At 45.8% G+C, this 20391-nt stretch overlaps 1 protein-coding gene across 3 annotated transcripts in view; it reads right to left on the minus strand.

Annotated features, from left to right (window-relative positions):
* The window catches only part of LOC106601002 (protein phosphatase 1 regulatory subunit 1B), a 33144-nt gene extending 24676 nt beyond the window's left edge, over positions 1 to 8468 (minus strand). The window contains exons 1-2 of one of the 3 annotated variants that reach the window (XM_014192840.3): positions 8324 to 8468; positions 7971 to 8150 (exon numbers count right to left, since the gene is read on the minus strand). In XM_014192840.3, coding sequence (XP_014048315.1) covers positions 7971 to 8084 — 114 coding nt within the window. In that variant the 5' untranslated portion in view covers positions 8085 to 8150; positions 8324 to 8468. Of the gene's footprint in view, positions 1 to 7970; positions 8151 to 8242 lie in introns of all 3 variants that reach the window. The other 2 variants (XM_082973662.1, XM_014192839.3) reach the window with 2 other exon arrangements.
* Between the last annotated feature and the right edge of the window lie 11923 nt (positions 8469 to 20391).

A 20391-nucleotide genomic window follows, 5' to 3' on the forward strand; every position in this document is an offset into this window, starting at 1 on the left:
AACACACAACACTATGTGTGGAGAAAAAAAGGCACAGTACACCAACATCAAAACCTCATAACCTCATCCCAACTGTAAAGTATGGTGGAGGGAGCATCATGGTTTTGGGCTGCTTTGCTGCCTCAGGGCCTGAACAGCTTGCTATCGTCGACGGAAAAATGAATTTCCAAGTTTATCAAGACATTTTGCAGGAGAATGTTATGCTATCTGTCCGCCAATTGAAGCTCAACAGAAGCTGGGTGATGCAACAGGACAACAACCCAAAACACAGAAGTAAATCAACAACAGAATGGCTTTAACAGAAGAAAATACGCCTTCTAGAGTGGCCCGGTCAGAGTCCTGACCTCAACCCAATTGAGATGCTGTGGCATGACCTCAAGAGAGCAGTGCACACCACAACCCAAAAATATTGCTAGACTGAAACAGTTCTGTAAAGAGGAATGGTCCAAAATTCCTCCTGACCGTTGTGCAAGTCTGATCCGCAACTACAGAAAACGTTTGGTTGAGGTTATTGCTGCCAAAGGAGGGTCAACCAGTTATTAAATCCAAGGGTTCACATAGTTTTACAACCCTGTACTGTGAATGTTTACACGGTGTGTTCAATAAAGACATGAAAACGTATAATTGCTTATGTGTTATTCGTTTAAGCAGACTCTTTGTCTATTGTTGTGACCTAGATGAAGATCAGATCACATTGTATGAACAATTTATGCAGAAATCCAGGTATTTCCAAAGGGTTCACACACTTTTTCTTGCCACTGTAAACCCAGACCCATGTAGGCAGTTCTTGGTCCTGGTACTGACCCAACCCTCTGATCCACTCCTGATAGGATCAGCTAACATGACAGATCCAGAACCCCCACCACTGTTGTTTGCAACAGAGCTGTAAGATCATAATCCTTCCTCTCTCTCTCCCCTCAACGGAAATGGTACTGCTGTTATTGTCACAGCAGCAGGGTGCACTGCTGAGAGCCTGTAGCTCACAGGCTGACTGGCTGGCTGGCTGGCTGGCTGGCTGGCTGGCTGGCTGACTGGAGTGGATGGGTAGTACAAGAGTGCACAAGACTACCTACTATGTGGATGTGCATGTTTAGAATAGGGTCTGAGATTATGGAAATTAATGCATTTTACTGACATTATATTCAGAGGCATTGGGTAATCATTTCACAGGATATAATGTTAATTCCTATGGAGTTGACATTTAGGCAGGCCGTGCTAGGTGTGATTTATGGAGAGCGCTGTTACTGTCACAAGCGTTGTTATGGACAGACCAAGGCGCAGCGGGTATAGTGCTCAGTCTTACTTGTTTATTTAAAGAGAACACTTAAACAAAGAAAAAACAAACGACCACAAACAGTTCCGTAAGGTTCACAGACTATAACAGAAAATAACCACCCACAAAACCCAAAGGAAAACAGGCTGCCTAAGTATGGCTTCCAATCAGAGACAACAAAAGACACCTGCCTCTGATTGGAAACCACACTCGGCCAAACCTGGAAAACAAAACATAGAAAATGAAAACTATAACCAAAATCCCCTAGACCAAAAACCCCAAAACACACAAAACAAACACCACCTGCCACGCCCTGACCATACTACAATGACAAAAGACCCCTTTACTGGTCAGGACGTGACAGTTACAGTGTTGTACATGTGTGTACCCAAATCCAACAGGGAACTCGTTTATAATAACACAGGCTTGGGTGGTAGCATTTTAACAGCACACACACACACACACACGTTACATCATAATAAGCCCCCATGCTCTTGAAGTGCTCTCTGGTTGATCTTTTGATGACTGCGTACAGTGTCATCACACCACAAATCACTCGGCCTACTTTCAATATTTGTGCTTTACCTGTTTATACAACACCTGTAGACTCACAGAGGACAGGCACACACAAGTATGAGCACATACAGTCACACAAAAGGAATTGGTCTTCTACACTACGCAAGAGAGAAACAGTCATATTGACTACAGTTAAATAATTAGAGAGATAAGCCACATGGAAAACATTGATCATGGGAAGCATGTAAAGGACAACAGAATGTCAATCAGCCTGAGTTTATTAATAGTCTATCAATGAGATTCAATTAAAAAGAGGAGCAGTATTAGTGTGGGATTCACTTTCCTAATAGAATAAGATCGTATCTAGATATGCAAATGTACAGCAGTTACATGTAATCTGATTACAATCTGATTACAAAAAATGTACTGTAATCAGTTACGTTACCAGCAAAAAAGATTGTAATCAGATTACAGATACTTTTTGAGAAAATAGATGATTACTTCTTGGATTACTTTTCAATTCTGAAAGGATGTTAGCGAAAAAATACATTACGACACCTTTCTGTTTTCTCAATGACATTCAATTCAGCATTGAAAAATGGCACAAGTTTAAGTTTGTTCCACCTGAGCGAGCGTGACCACAAGTCAGAGACCCCTATGATGACACACTAAAATAATGCATTTGTTGGATCCTTTTAGTCTTCTACGAATGCCTCTTAAAGGGAAAGTAATCTTAAAGTAATCTTAAAGTAATCAGATTACGTTACTGAGTTTGGGTAATCCAAAAGCAATGTTACTGATTACAATTTTGGACAGGTAACTAGTAACTGTAATGGATTACATTTAGAAAGTAACCTACCCAACCCTGCTCACAGCAGTGTGCACACAAAACCCCATACACGCTTGTGCTTGCACAAACACCTGTGCACACGTGATGGACAGTAAACACACACATGCTGAGGAACACTTGACAGTTGTAACAACAGACACACAACCAAATAACCTGGTCACTGTGGAGGGGAGTCGCAAAGCCACTTCCTCCTGATCTATTTAAAGGACGACTGCACTTTGTGATTTGGCCTCGCTTTAGATTTGGTTAATTAAGAAATGCTAGGTGCCATGACTGAATTGTCTTGTGTGTGTATTCGCAGGTTGGAAGAGTAAGACAAGTAATTTAGCCCATTAGCTTCAGCCGGGTGGTGTGCAATCGTGGCAAAATTGGTTTGACTTTGGATAGCCTATCTCCGGGGCTAGTTAGGGACCGTCGATAAATTACACAATGAAAATGAGACAACGTTTTTATGTTGCAAACCTTGCAGTTTTGTCATGAAATGCTTTCCAAATTTGTATATGAATTTCTACAATTTATAGTTGGTTTGAGGTTTTAAGTCATTGAAATTTGGAGCTATTGGAATTTAATATATTGTCACATATACATTGTGTAATTCACCAGTAGTCCCTATCTAGCCCCATAGTGATATCCAAAATCAACCCAAATTTACCACGATCGGGTCACCTAAAGCTACACTCCGAATTGATGATTACTTGTATGCTGCCAGCTGTGGGCAGGATTGAAACAAACCCAACCTTCATTTCCGTTACGATGCAGTCAAGACCCCAAGTCTCACAAAACTCAATTTTGGACGAGACTGACTTTATGAACAAAATTATCCTATTTTCACTTTGTAGCGTGGCCAATTTTGACAGTAGAATAACTGTTTCTGACTCATATCAACGTCACATGACTGATATCTAAATGAGAAGTTGTTTTTTAGGGGCAGTTGCTCTTTAAAATAGACATACAGACACACGCTTCAAATTAACACAACAAAACAAAATGGTGTAAGTAAAAAAAATAAGGCCTTATTGGTATGGGCATGATTAAGCCATTGTTTTCTATATTTTTTGTTGTTACTGTGGGACAATACTATACAGTTAATAACAGCTGTTACTTTGTAATGTATCACACAATTGGCAATCCATAGTGCTTTGATTACACCAGCCAAATCAATTCCACTTATGCTGTTATTGATAACAAGACACTCATCAACAAGAGCTCAGGTGATGACCTTAGAGAGGGGGGAAAAAAGCACTGCCTTTTGTTGTGAATGAGGTATAACTAATGTAACACCTTAATAAGCATAAAATATTTAATTACTATTTTCATTTACTGGAATACTCATCGTTCGAAACATCCCATTGGCAGATAAACTGCATTAACGAATCACCTCTGGATTAGAACCCACTCCGGTGACATGACACACACATGCAGCCTAAATGATCATGGTGTTTTACCAACCCATCATGCTCTGTGCTGAGAAGCTCTGGTTAGGAGTGCATATTGACAGTCCATCAGATCCACAGTGTTACCACACAAACACTCGCTGAACCAAAGGTTGCTGTGTGACGCCCAGCCAGAGGAAGGGCACGTAACTCAGGAGAGTGAGGTGGGGTGAGGGTGTTCACCCTTCCACCCCAACAGAGGCTCTCTATCCCATCTGCTGGATTCATTTAGATTGGACCTAAAATAGGTGAACGGGCGGTTATTGCCCTTTGGTGTACTTTGATATCCTTGGTCTCCTGAGTTTATCTATCAATCCATAGGATCAGAGGTGGATTGACATTGGGATTAGTATGGAGAGGGCTCGTGTTGTGTGTTTAGTCCATAGACAAATGGGACGGGCCGACTCACTGTGAGTGAATCAACTGGAGCCTCTCAGTCTGAACGATGACCCTAATCTGTGTCCATTATGAGCATTCCCCCACACCAGTCCCTCCCAGAGCATTACATGGGGGAATAGGGAGGTTAAACACACGCTGCCATGTGCTGTTGATCCTGTACTGTAGGCCACCACAACAGAAACGACTCTCAAGAAACACAAATCTTATCTGCATGAAGTTTCCCTAAAACAGATGTTGAGTGGTCATAGCCTACACGTGTATCAAGCCAGTGGATGTGCTGGGGTCTTGTCTAGTTGGTCTGAGTGTTAAGTGTGAATGAGGCCATGGGGTAGGGCGACCAGACGTCCCCGATTTCTTGGGACAGTCCCCGATTTTGGTGAGCTGTCCCCGACTAGAGCGGTCCCCAGAAATGTCCCCGATTGGCCCTCAGAAAGAAAAAAGCAACTCTGGAGTTAAATCTGATATGGAGTCTGATATTTCAATAATCCAACGCTGTATCCAATCAGATTTGCATGTCAAAATGTTGTCTGTCCCTGTACCAAACTTGCTTGCTCCCGTGGCTTTGCCGCAGCCTTTTTATAAGAATGTTCAGCCAAACATTTGATCAGTGATACGTTTTAACCACTGAACCAAACTTGAAAACTACTAGATAGAGATGGATTACCCATCCTAGACTGTGTTAAAATTACTACAAGTATTTGAAAGGACTATAGTGAAAATGTAGTTCCATGACATTGTTTTTATAATGTTTTCACGCCGCTAGCTACAACAAAAATGTACCCGATTTTCATATCCAAAATCTGGTCACCTTACCGTTGGGGCATGTTTCTGTGCTCTTTCTCTCTCTCTCGCTCTCTGTCTGAGTCAGGTCCAGGGCACACTAGGTGTCAGCTATGGGAGCCGCTCTCACATTAAAACCCCCAGGGCAGAAATCAGGATCCTGGACCCACTCATACATTTACACATGTGCAAGCTAGCGCATATGCAAACGACCCAGCCACACGGAGACATTCCTCCATTAAAACAGTGACCTTTCAGAGGTGATCTGTGAGGGAGGCTGTGGAACGTCGCTGTGCGTTTGGTCGTCATGGAAACAACCCTGCGGTAGAATACAACCGGTCATTGTGACGTTGCTGTTTGTTAAATCATGTTAGTTGTGCTTCTGGGTAAATGACTCCTATGGGCCTCTGCTAGTCTAGTATACTAACTGTACTGCAGTCTACGTAGTTAGAGTTGGTAGCTGTCATTAAAACTGTTGCGCTAACATAATTGAAGTGATTTGTGTATCAAACCCCCTTAGCAAACACTGGCCTTGAGTGTGTTTATGTGTTCGTATACATGCGTGGGTGTGTCTAATGCTGTGGGATAATGAGGGTCTCCTAAAATGAGTCTTAGTCATTAACTATGCCCACCCCATTGTCCCTGGGGCCCCAAAATAACCACTGCTAGATTGTATCTCCAGTAATCACACACACACACACACACACACACACACACACACACACACACACACACACACACACACACACACACACACACACACACACACACACACACACACACACACACACACACACACACACACACACACACACACACACACACACACACACAGCTGTGAAACATCCTCCACTCTCCCCACAGTATGTATGTTTGTGACAGTATGTTTGTGTGGTATAGTAACGGCACACACCTCAACACTCGCCCACAAACACACAAGTTAGCTTGTACACATGGGTACCTACATTAAATCACACACACTGTTGACCTGTCTTAATAAAAAAAGTTGAGCACAACCATCAGAAAGACCACACACACACACACACACCCACACACACACACACACACGCACACGCACACGCACACGCACACATAACCAACACAACTCACAGACAGCAGTCCCTTCATGGAGCCCCTTCCAGAGTAGAGTACAGTCAGCACCATTTAACCTGCACCTCTCTTTAGATGTGAATGTTACTGTGGACTTCACTGTAAACTATCTGAACTGCTTTCAAATAAACCAGATGACCCCAGCCTCTGCTCTCCGGATGGGGGCGCCAGCCAGACACGATGCCCCATGGAGGGTGGGGGAGCAGGCCAGCCAGCTGCCCCCACAGGAGGCTCTGGCCAAAGGCAAAGGCCAGGGTCAGTCTGCCTGCAGCTGCAGGCTGAGAGAAATAATCTATCACAACATCTGATGTAAGGGGAGATTGAGCAACAGTTCCTCTGAGAAAAAGGAAGAAAGAGAGCCATCAACAGAAAAGAACATAAAAACGATGACTAACAGACCAGAGGGGTTTAACACTTCTCTAAGAGAGAGAGAGAGAGAGGGTTTCAGGGCTGAAGCAGAGAAGGCCGTTGGACAGGGAGAGGAGAGGGTCATGGGTTCACAGCCCAAGATGTTTGAGTGCTGCAGTCGTGCCCTTGAGTCAGAGACTGTACAGTGTAAGTGATTCAATCAGGCTAAAGCATGGAGACGGCGCCACGCCAAACTATTAGCTGATGTGAGATAGAGCTCTGTAACAGGGACAGCAGCTCAGGGAGCTGACACCAGGCAGGTGAAAGTGAGAGAAAACAGGTTGTGCCTGTTTCTCTGCACTCCTTCATAGTATAGCGTTCTTGTCTTCCTCTCTCTCTATTTCTCTCTATTTCTCTCTCTCTATCTTTTGAGGCTGAGCCACTGGCCTGGATCTCACACAACACCAACCAACTCCTACTTTGACCCACTTTCTCCCAGACTAAAATCTAACACACTGTCGACAGGCTGCAGGGCCAAGGAGAAGAGCCAGAATTGTCCCGTTCCATCTTTCTATGGCTACAGGCAAACATCAGAAAAGAACCAGGCAAGACAGGGAAACAGACTCTACAAAGTGAGAAGGACTAGCAGTCCAATAGAAAATCTGTCAGATCAAGACAAATATTAGTCACTTGTGTAATCATTAACTATAGTTCTGTGACCACAACGACACAACAAACCATGGTCGACTTTTATAAGGTTTAACTGGCCAGAGTGATAACATTCAGCGACAATGGGACCCATAGTTAAATAGGCCGTAGAACAAAAGTATAAGAAACAGCCGAGAAGGAGATGACAACACTGTATTCTCAACCATGTGGCAGAAAAAGACAGGATCAGGCCACAGATCAAGATGCAACAAAAAAAGAGAAGTCACACTGCAGTTAAGACTGATGGTCCAATATGACATGGTTTGTCCTAGTCTGGTAAAACACAAGTTCCAATCCTGACAGTGGCCGTGATCAACAATAAGTTATCCCTAAGCTTGGCTGTGAGGTCGAACATCTGTAGCACACGTGCATAACACGATAAACTGAGATGCATACAAGAAAACACACAAGACACACAGGTCAGACGCAACACACGCAGAACACGATGAACACACACTCACACACATAGGTTAACCGAGGACAAGCTAAACACATACTGACTGTACACAGACAGACACTGTTCTACCCGGGTCAAACCAATTCTCTCACTTACCATCTCTACTTGCCGGGGGTCCAGTTGGGTGGGTGCCGAGGACTGCACAGCAAAGTGGATCTTCCTGCTCTCCTTGCACTCGTCCCCAACCTCATCCGACGCAGAGGGATCCATGGCTGTGTCTGTGTCCCAGGGGGGTCACTCTCTCACCAGGCACCAAGCTCTGCTCCACTAGGCTCCCTGGAGGAAGGTCCCAACACAACACACTGTACAGCAGTCCTGCTTCTGCTGGGTCTACCTCTCTCTCTATATATATATATATATACACACACCTCTCCACTACTGTCTCACTTCAAAAACAAAACAGATGAAGTTCTCTTTGTTTATCTTTGTTGCTCTCCTCTTTCACTCACGGTCAGCTATTTCTTCTATCCTTTATCTCCCCTGTTCCCTCCCTTCTTCCTCTCTGCCTGTTTCTGTCTGACACTTACTCTTGTTTGACGTTCTAGGTGGTGTGTGTTTATCTCTCTCTCTCTCTCTCTCCTCCCTCTCTTTCCCTCGCTCACAACCTGTGCAACAAGAGTAATTGAGACACGTCCTTAGAGCTGGCAGAGAGAGAGAGAGCGAGAGAGAGAGAGAGAGAGAGAGAGAGAGAGAGAGAGAGAGAGAGAGAGAGGGGGTGGGACAGAGGCAGGGGAGGTTGGCGGTGGAAGCTAGAGTGAGGGAGGGAAGAGAGAGGGGGAGGGATGGACCGGAGTGAGGGGAGTTGTGTTTTTGTATATATTTAAGCTGACGTTGATTTGTAATCAGGAAAAAAAGATAATCTCATCCCATCAGCTGAGCCTCTTTTGGCCTCTGTTTGTGAATGAGAGATTTGTGCTCTCAGAGGGAGAGAGGGGAGGAGAAAGAGAGAGAGCAGGGAGGGACAAACAGGGAGAAATAGAGACACAACGGGACACAGAGACTGGAAAGGAAGAGAGAAAGGACGAAAAACAGAGAGAAAGCCGAGCAAAACAAGGAATAAATAATGACAGATGCAGAAGAATCAGCATCAGGCATGGAGGCAGAGAGGCATGTGCTATGATTGGCTGGCTAATTTAGTAAACAGTGGTGCTATGAATATCTGATGGTGACTCATGGCATGCTGGGTACTCATCTAATGAATTTCCATAAAGAACAAGATCTTAGGATGCAGGAAGAATGTTAACAGTCTCATTTCTGTTCTGCTCTGTTCCACAGAGAGCTGCGAATCAGGCGCTGAGATGGTTCAACGGCAAAGGTGCATAAAGATGGAGAAATTCCGATGTTGCGTCATTGTTTTTAGCACTGGTCCACATAGTTCTTAAACTACAGCGCGCGACATGGTTCAATGTGGCGGTAAATTGTTTTTTCAAATTGCCACTGTCTTGGAGCTAGATTTGAGATCATGTATACTTCGCAAAAGCCGGTACCAAAAAAAAGAGTAACGGAGAGAAATGTACAACACGGCGAACTGAGCAAACGAGGCATTTGTGGTAAGTACATGGGGGCTGCCATCTTTATGCACCTCTGCCACTAAAACAACAACTCGGACACATCAGCATACAGCACGGAGAGAACACACTAATTATGAACAGAACAAATAGTGTAAATATGAACCACAGAACAACATGCCTTCACTGTATATATGGTACTGTACATATTCCATTCATCACACAAGGCAGACCGTAAGGTTCTGACGGTTACATGCAAGTCTAGAGTCAGAGTGGTGAGTGGGCTGGAACATAAAGTTCATGAGAGGACTTAGTATCAGGTGAAGCAGCAACAACAAGACGAGGCTGGCGCTTGGTAAAAGGTCGCAATCACAGCATGTCAACAAAAACAGCTGTTCCAGTGCCCAAGAGGAGAAAGGGAAATAGACAGAGTGGGAGAGAGGAGAGAAACTTGAAGCCAAAGAGACACATAGGACAGGAACACAGAGACAGAGACAGAGAGAGAGAGAGAGAGAGAGAGAGAGAGAGAGAAGAGAGAGAGAGAGAGAGGAAAACAAGATAAAGGAGGGAGAGGGGTCAGGCCCAGGGCTATTTGTAGGACCATGCTGCAATTTCACTCGCAAGGCAGGAGGGGTTTTGGAAAGTGGAGAGTCAAGCTGGGTGGATTTGGCCCCTGGTCAGGGAAGGACTTTGTTTGTATTGGGTTGGGAGTGGGAGTGGCAGTGGGAGTGGGGCATGGGATGAGGGAGACAGCACAGCGGTTGGTGGAGGAGGAGTGCAACTAGGTGACAGGGGGGGCCAGTCAGAGGAGGAGGAACGCTGCCAGCCGTGTTATTCACTCTGCCTTGCTTACATGTGGGAGGACAGATCGAGAGTTCATCAGTGGGCTTTAGAGCAGCGATTGGTGGGTCACGGGAGGTTTTGAATGGGTCACGGGTGTCTGAGTAAAATATAAATATATATACACCGAACAAAAATATAAACGCAACATGCAATCATTTCAACGATTTTAACTGCATTACAGTTCATATAAGGAAATCATCAATTGATAGAAATAAATTTGTCCCTAATCTATGGATTTCACATGACTGGGAATATAGATATGCATCTGTTGGTCACAGATACCTTAAAAGAAAGGTAGGGGCGTGGATCAGAAACTAGTCAGTATGTGGTGTGACCACCATTTGCCTCATGCAGCTCGATACATCTCCTTTGCATAGAGTTGATCAGATTGTTGATTGTGGCCTGTGGAATGTTGTCCCACTTCTCTTCGATGGCTGAAGTTTAGTAGTTGCTGCCTCTTGGATCCCCCCAAGGGCCTTGGCCCAGGGGCTTTAGCCCCGTAAGCCCCTGCATTACTCCGGCCCTGAGTTTATTAACGTTCTTCATTAAGAATATCAGCAAACTTGTATTATTGGCAATGTTATTCCCATGTCATATAATTACTACATTTACTATCAATATAGCTGTTAGGGGTGTGTACGAAGGCGAAGTCAGGTGCAGGAGATCAGAGTGTAGTAAACAGGCGTACTTTAATACCGGTCCAAAAACGACAGCACATAAAAACATAAACGTGCCCAAAACACGGAACATAACAAAAGTATAGCGCCTGAACAATATCCACATAACAATAAACAATTACACACAAAGGCATGGAGGGGAAAAAGAGGACTAAATACATGCAGTGTGATTATGGAATGAAAACCAGGTGTGTATGGAACAAGACAAAACAAATGGACACATGAGAAATGGAGCGGCGATGGCTAGAAAGCCGGTGACGTCGATCGCCGAACGCCGCCCGAACAAGGAGAGGAGCCGACTTCGGCGGAAGTCGTGACAATAGCATTAAAAATAGTTTTCCAGATTGTATTTTGCCGATTATTTTTTCGTGATGCGAATATTGGGTCCAGCTGAGACAACCTGGTTAAATTTGGGTCCCGAGGCAAAACAAGTTGAGAAGCATGGCTTTAGAGGGCTTGGCTTCATCGCCTTCTCTGCACACATCTACCTCCTCTGTTAGCATGTAAGAATGAAAGAGCCTGGGGCCATTCAGCTTTGATCTTGGCAGAATTCGAGCCAGACATCCTGGAATGAGAATACAAAAACAGAAATCCGCCCTAAAACTCCTGGAATTGACTCTGGCAGCTGCAGGGCACACACATAAACACACACAGAAAGAGAAGACTGCATCTCCTATGACAGACTGGACAAGTATGTAACTCTAACCTCTCCTAAATGGGGCATCTCTGTCCATGTGACAGCCAATAGGGCAGGGGTTGACAGGGCTTCTCTCCAGAGTTATTACAGCCCCCCCAGAGGCAAGTTCAGCCATGCTCGGCTCAGCTCTGCTCTGGCTCAATGAGCTCAGGCTAGGAAGAGTGGAGGTTTGAGAGCTGGCCCCATATAATGACGTAATAGTCAACTGTAGAACCTCTGTGGCTGGTCCTGTTAACAGAGACGATCACACGACGTAAAGAAATGTAGATACCTGCGTACATGGAGATGGCAAGGCCATGGAAAGGTAATGGATCATTGAAACTATAATCCACAGCCACACTCAGTACGGTCCAAATCCTGCCCCACCCTAATTCCTCATGAGCGCCAGCCAAGTGTTCTGTTGGTAATAAGCTGAAGCACCTGGGGTTTGGACGTCAACAGCAGCGTAAAATGTAAAATCGTTCATTTCTAAGGATCACAGAGAGGCTTTGTCCCAGGACGGCAGGTGTTCTCATAATTCATAACAGGTCACACAGAAAGAGAGTGTTTATCAGTCCTCACTTCACTCATCACTCTGCTCTCCACCTACATTACCTACATCGCTGACGCATCCCAGCTGGCAAATACTAACTATGTGTTCACATCATACAATGATTCTGGTCATGTGGTCGTTATAGGGTATGGGAAGGTAGCACTGGACAGGTGAGGCAGCTAGTTCAAATCCATCTGTGTATCTCCTGCCTTGCTCCTGGACTGAGGATGACACAGACCATTGTTTAGGCACCCGCTACTGGCCTGTCTGCCAGTACAGGGATGGCACTATCTCCTGGCCTGTCTGCCAGTACAGGGATGGCACTATCTCCTGGCCTGTCTGCCAGTACAGGGATGGCACTATCTCCTGGCCTGTCTGCCAGTACAGGGATGGCACTATCTCCTGGCCTGTCTGCCAGTACAGGGATGGCACTATCTCCTGGCCTGTCTGCCAGTACAGGGATGGCACTATCTCCTGGCCTGTCTGCCAGTACAGGGATGGCACTATCTACTGGCCTGTCTGCCAGTACAGGGATGGCACTATCTCCTGGCCTGTCTGCCAGTACAGGGATGGCACTATCTCCTGGCCTGTCTGCCAGTACAGGGATGGCACTGTGGGAACCAGATGAATATGCATACGGTAATGCGTGCAAGTAGAAACACACACACACACCATAATGGTATGTGATATGGTGACATGAGTACAAGCACCACTATGACAGACAGACAGACAGACAGACAGACAGACAGACAGACAGACAGACAGACAGACAGACAGACAGACAGACAGACAGACAGACAGACAGACAGACAGACAGACAGACAGACAGACAGACAGACAGACAGACAGACAGACAGACAGACAGACAGACAGACAGACAGACAGACAGACAGACAGACAGACAGACAGAGAAGGGGAGAGCTAGAGAGAGGGAGTGAGAGAGAAGGGGAGAGCTAGAGAAGGGGAGAGAGAAAGAAGGGGAGAGAGAGAGAAGGGGAGAGAGAGAGAAGGGGAGAGAGACAGAAGGAGAGAGCTAGAGAAGGGGAGAGAGAAAGAAGGGGAGAGAGAGAGAAGGGGAGAGAGAGAGAAGGGGAGAGAGAGAGAAGGGGAGAGAAAGTGTGAGAGGGAGAGCTAGAGAGAGTGAGACGGAGAGAGAGAGAGCGAGAGAGAGTGAGACAGGGAGAGAGAGAGAGAGAGAGAGAGAGAGAGGGAGTGAGAGAGAGAGAAAGATCTCAGATCTCAGGGAATTAGACCAAAGTTCTCAATTGGTAAAAATATATATAGAGTACTGCACACACTACAACGACTTAGGTTAAAAATAAGCTCAACTGGACACCTTAATGAGGCAACACAATCATTACAACACAATCAAAACAAAACTATATTGCTTATTGGGAAACACAAGCACAAAGCAAAATGCAGTGCTATCTGGCCCTAAATCGACAATACACCGTGGCTAACTATTTGACCATGGTTACTTATTAAAACCTTGACAAAGTACAGGCTCAGTGAGCACAGCCTTGCCATTGAGAAGGGTAGACACAGGAAAACCTGGCTCCCTGTAGAGGAAAGGCTGTGCAAGCACTGCACAACAGCAGAACCTGAGACAGAGCTGCATTTCCTGACAAAATGTTAAAAAAATATATAAAACAATTAGAGAGTGTCATTTCCCCAAATTTGAAACCCTTATTCAAGGTTTCAAAGACGTCTCTGATGAGGATAGGCTACCCGTCCTGTTGAGGGAGGACGCAAAGAGCTGTGTGTTGGCAGCGTACTACATTGCTGCCTGACATAAGATGAGGGACAGAGTCTAACAGACCAATCAACCTGCACATGTCCTCTACTGTATGCTTATTGTTATTGTTGAATGTATGGTTATTTTGACCCTTGGTTATTGTTGTTACTGTTGTCCCGTTGACAATTTTGATTCTTATTATTTGCATATTGTAAATATCCAAACTAAGCTTTGGCAATATGTACATTGTTACTATACTTCCAAAGCGCCAGCAGGCATCGAAAGAGAGAGAGAGAGAGAGAGAGAGAGAGAGAGAGAGAGAGAGAGAGAGAGAGAGAGAGAGAGAGAGAGACAAACCCGGTTTTGATAAACTCCCATATATACTGGGTGAAATACCACAGTGTGTCATCACAGCAGCAAGATTTGTGACCTGTTGCCACAAGAAAAGGGCAACCAGTGAAGAACAAACACCATTGTAAATACAACCCATATTTATGTTTATTTATTTTCCCTTTTGTACTTAAACCATTTCCACATCGTTACAACACTGTGTATATATATACATAATATGACATTTGTAATGTCTTTATTCTTTTGTAACTTCTGTGAGTGTAATGTTTACTGTTAATTAATTTAATTTTTTTTCACTTTTGTATATTATATACTTCACTTGCTTTGGCATAGTTAACATATGTTTCCCATGCCAATAAAGCTCCTTGAATTGAATTGAATTGAATTGAGAGGGAGAGAGGGAGAGAGGGAGAGAGAGAGAGAGAAAGCGAGAGAGAGAGCGCGAGAGACAGCGCGAGAGAGACAGAGCGAGAGAGAGAGACAGAGCGAGAGAGAGAGACAGAGCGAGAGAGAGAGAGAGAGACAGAGCGAGAGAGAGAGAGACAGAGCGAGAGAGAGAGAGACAGAGCGAGAGAGAGAGAGACAGAGCGAGAGAGAGAGAGACAGAGCGAGAGAGAGACAGAGCGAGAGAGAGAGAGACAGAGCGAGAGAGAGAGAGAGACAGAGCGAGAGAGAAAGAGAGAGAGAGAGACAGAGCGAGAGAGAGAGAGACAGAGCGAGACAGAGAGAGACAGAGCGAGAGACACAGAGCGAGAGAGAGAGAGAGACAGAGAGAGAGAGAGAGAGAGAGAGAGAGAGAGAGAGAGAGAGAGAGAGAGAGGGAGAGGGAGAGACAGAGCGAGAGGGAGAGACAGAGCGAGAGAGATTATTGTACCATAAGGACTATTATGATGACAAAGCCAGACACTGAACATACTGAGAAAGTGAGCGCTCTGGCCTGGACCTACATCCATCTGGAATGTGTTAGGACAACAGCGGCACACTCACCGAATGATGGGATAATCCCTGGGAGACGGAGAAAGAGGGAGAGCGAGAGGAACAGAATAGGGAAAAAGGGAGAATCACAAAGCACATGTTGACATGGACCAGGTCCACTGTGAGAGGTGGATTACAGACGAGGCAGGGGGAAGAAGTGATGAAAAGACCCACGGCAGGAACACTTTGTGTCCAAAGTCCACCATCTACTGGTAGAAAAGGAGATGCAGCAATGAAACAAACAGAAACCATGCCAGGATGCAGTGTCACATAATATCCTACAGATGTCGCTTTTGCCTCATATTTGATCATTTGAATAAACCCCAGACACTGACATCTAGACATGGTTCTGTAGCAGGCGGTGGACATTATGACAGAGGAGAGGAGGTGGCTGTGACTAAGGCAGTGATTTATTTAGCACTCTCTCTCTCTCCCTCTTTCTGTCCCTCTCTCTCCTTCTCTTTTTCTCTCTCCACCTCTCTCTCTCCCGCTCTCTTTCTCTCTACCTACCTCCCTCTCTCCCTCTTTCTATCCCTCTCCTCACTTTCGCTCTCCTCTTTTTCTCTTTCCCATTGTCTCTCTTTATAATCGCTCTCTTTTGCTCTCTCTCTCTTTCTCCCTCCCTCACTCCCTCCCTCTACACCCCCAAGCCCTCACTCATATCATCAATAATCTATGGGCCCTTGTTTCCACTGCCACAATTAATCCTCTATCGTTACTATAATTAAAAGGCAGGAATCCCATAAGATGGTTCAGCTTGGCCGGGCATGGTCTGGCACAGGAACTGATGAAGAATCCCTGAGCCACGCACACCCTGTAGCCACACACAGAGACACACACACACAGACACCCAGTCAGTCAGGCAGTCTAAACAGACAGACAGACAGACAGACAGACAGACAGACAGACAGACAGACAGACAGACAGACAGACAGACAGACAGACAGACAGACAGACAGACAGACAGACAGACAGACAGACAGACAGACAGACAGACAGACAGACAGACAGACAGACAGACAGACAGACAGACACGTAGGCAAAGCACAAAGTAGTGTGAGTACCTTTCTCCACCTCCATACAGACACACAGACACACATAGACCCACACACAGACAAATGCAGCTGGTATCCACGGCAGCCAGAGCCAGGCTGCACAGAGACAGAGAGGTGGAGCTGTCTGATGCTGCAATTAGGACCACACTGTCTTGGTGAGCGGTGAGCGCACAGGGATGAATATTTCAGACCGGAGATCTCTATGGGCACCTATGATGTGTCCTGGCAGACCTACAAACACAAACAGAGCTGCCAGGTCTGCCAGGTTTGTTGTATGCCTCTCAACTAGGCTACATTACCATTAGCGTCAAAACTGATACATGAGCTGAACCACAAACTCTCTGTATTCATAAACTCGCTCTTTTCTCTTCACTTCTTCAGTCTTTTAATGATTTTTAGGAAGCTCCAGTGCACACACACTCTTATGGGCACACAGAAACACACACACGCGCACATATACACACACAGATGAGCAGTAGCAGCACTCCCCCTGGTGTGTGTTCATTGTGGATGCTGGCTGCACACAGACCTCCTCCTGCCCCTTCATCCTCGGCCCCATCTCCACTTGATTTATCGCTCTCTAATACCACTGCACTAATTAGTCAAGTAATTAATTAATAGGCATTTGCATTTGTGCATATGCAATTAGGAGGCTGGAGAGAGGAGAGTGCAGATGGGGTCTGGGAGTCTGGCGGGGGAGGGTGTGTGTGTGTGAATGTATGTGTGTGTGTGTGAATGTGTGTGTGTGTGTGTGTGTGTGTGTGTGTGTGTGTGTGTGTGTGTGTGTGTGTGTGTGTGTGTGTGTGTGTGTGTGTGTGTGTGTGTGTGTGTGTGTGTGTGTGTGTGTGTGTGTGTATGTGTATGTGTGTGTGTGTGCGCGCGTGTGTGTGTTTGTGTGCGTGCATGCGTGGAAGTTGCAGTGTAGGACTTGCATCACAGACGGAAAAGTGAAATACGTGTAATCTGGTCAGAATCGTGGTAGTGTGGGATGCTGGGAGGTGACGGACAAGTGAAATACGTGTAATCTGGTCAGAATCGTGGTAGTGTGGGATGCTGGGAGGTGACAGGTACAGCGGTGTGGCGAAAAGACTTTGACACCCCTGTGGCAGATAATCTGACCAACCAATCCACTGCAGCCAATGAGAGTCACAGTGTTGAAGTACATGTGAGTGTTGCACCTAAAGGACTACCCCTTTATAGAGCAAACAACCATTGAAGGGTCTCTAAATTATAGTATATAGTGGGGTGGTCGTCAACAGACAATGATAAGACCCAGGTGGTTCATAAGAGCGAACTACTGCATTTAACCATGGAAAGGTGACTTGGAATATGGCTGAATACAAACAGTGTAGTTATTCCCTCCGCAAGGCAATCAAACAAGCGAAATGTCAGTATAGAAACAAATGTGAGTCGCAATTCAACGGCTCAGACACGAGACGTATGTGGCAGGGTCTACAGACAATCACAGACTACAAAAGGAAAACCAACCACGTCGTGGACACCGACGTCTTGCTTCCAGACAAACTAAACACTTTCTTTGCCCGCGTTGAGGACAATACAGTGCCACCGACGCGGCCCACTACCAAGGACTGTGGGCTCTCCTTCTCCGTGGCCAACATGAGTAAAACATTTAAATGTGTTAACCCTCGCAAGGCAGCCGGCCCAGGCGGAATCCCTAGCCGCGTCCTCAGAGCATGTGCAGACCAGCTGGCTGGTGTGTTTACTCACCTATTCAATCTCTCCCTATCCCAGTCTGCTGCCCCCCAGTTCAAGATGGCCACCATTTTTCCTGTACCCAGGAAGGCAAAGGTAACTGAACTAAAGGACTATCGCCCTGTAGCACTCACTTCTATCATCATGAAGTGCTTTGAGAGGCTTGTTAAGGATCATATCACCTCCACCCTACCTGTCACCCTAGAACCACTTCAATTTGCTTACCGCCCCAATAGGTCCACAGACGATGCAATCGCCATCACACTGCACACTGCCCTATCCTATCTGGACAAGAGGAATACCTATGTAAGAATGCTGTTCATAGCTCAGCATTCAACACATAGTAGCCTCCAAGCTCATCATTAAGCTTGAGGCCTTGGGTCTCAACCACGCCCTGTGCAATTGGGTCCTGGACTTCCTGACGGGCCACCCCCAGGTGGTGAAGGTAGGAAACAACATCTCCACTTCGCAGATCCACAACACTGGGGCCCCACAAGGGTGTGTGCTCAGCCCCCTCCTGTACTCCCTGTTCACACATGACTGCGTGGCCATGCACGCCTCCAACTCAATCATCAAGTTTGTAGACGACACAACATTAATAGGCTTGATCACCAACAACGACGAGACAGCCTACAGAGAGGAGGTGAGGGCACTCGGAGTGTGGTGTCAGGAAAACAACCTCTCACTCAACGTCAACAAAACAAAGGAGAAGATCGTGGACTTCAGGAAACAGCAGAGGGAGCACCCCCTTTCCACATCAATGGGACAGCAGTGGAGAAGGTGGAAAATTTTAAGTTCCTCAGAGTACACATCACGGACAAACTGACATGGTCCACCTACACAGACAGTGTGGTGAAGAAGGTGCAACAACGCCTCTTCAACCTCAAGAGGCTGAAGAAATTTGGCTTGTCACCTAAAACCCACACAAACTTTTACAGATGCACAATTAAGAGCATCCTGTCGGGCTGTATCACTGCCTGGTACGGCAACAGCAACACCCACAACCACAAGGCTCTCTCCAGAGGGTCGTGCGGTCTGCATAATGCATCACTGGGGGCAAACTACCTGCCCTCCAGGACATCTATGCACCCGATGTTACAGGAAGGCCAAAAAGACCATCAAGGACAACAACCACCCGAGCCACTGCCTGTTCACCCCGCTACCATCCAGAAGGCAAGGTCAGTACAGGTCCATCAAAGCTGGGACCGAGACTGAAAAACAGCTTCTATCTCAAGGCCATCAGACTGTTAAACAGCCATCACTAACACAGAGAGGCTGCTGCCTACATACAAACTTGAAATCATTGGCCACTTTAATAAATCGATCACTAGTCACTTTAATAATGCCACTTTAATAATATTTACATATCTTGCATTACTCATCTCATATGTAAATCTACTGTATTTTATACCATCTATTGAATCTTGCCTATGCCGCTCTGTCATTGCTCATCCATATATTTATATGTATATATTCTTATTCCATTCCTTTTCTTAGATTTGTGTGCATTAGGTAGTTGTGGAATTGTTAGATTACATGTTAGATATTGCTGCACTGTTGGAACTAGGAGCACAAGCATTTCGCTACACTCGCAATAACATCTGCTAACCATGTGTATGTGACCAATAAAATTCGATTTGATTTGATCTGGCAAAATCCATACACACGAACACATTATTTTGCCTAAACTCTTCCCAGTATTCTAATACCAGTTTACAGCCGCCATGTTTGTTGTCTCCTTTAGCCTGTCATTGGCTAAAACGATGCTGTTGACATTTGCCATTTATTTTGGCAAGGTGATTTGAAGGATGATTGGGACTTGTTGAAATGCACGGGTAAGGAAACCCGTGCCCACCACCCTCCATTCCCGCCTCACTAGTGCTGCTGAGGTAGTGCACTGATTTGGCTGGCAGCAGGGCCTGACGTGATGCCTTCCATCCCCCACCTTTGGAGTGGTGCCAGAATGCCATCCTCTCTCTCAGCCCGTCAGGGACTGGATGGGACACATTACTGAATGTGCAGAATCATGACCCCCATAGCCACAGCTGTTGCCACACTACTGCTGACCCCGCAGGTGACCCTCCCCTGGTGGGTGTCTAACTGGGATCTCTGGGGAGTTGGAGGAGAACCTGGTCCAAGGACATGAACCCATGGTGCTATTTTCCTGCTACAAAGTGTCCCTTTTCCCACCGCTCAATGGTCTGTCATTGCTGTGCCAATGGACAGACACATGCATGCCAACTTGGACCTGGTGGTCACAGAGCTCATTTTCCAGATTAACTTCACTAATGACTGCCTAATGGTGAGATATTGGAGTTGGAACTTGGAATAGAGATAACTCAGAGATACCAATGACACAAGAAGTGGGGAAGAGGAAAGCAGGAATTCGCAGGCTTGCAGCTCCCTTATTTATAACGCCATTGATTTGGTT

The sequence above is a fragment of the Salmo salar genome, chromosome 03 (genome assembly GCF_965601325.2).
Source record: "Salmo salar chromosome 03, fSalSal1, whole genome shotgun sequence".
Lineage (NCBI taxonomy): Eukaryota > Metazoa > Chordata > Actinopteri > Salmoniformes > Salmonidae > Salmo > Salmo salar.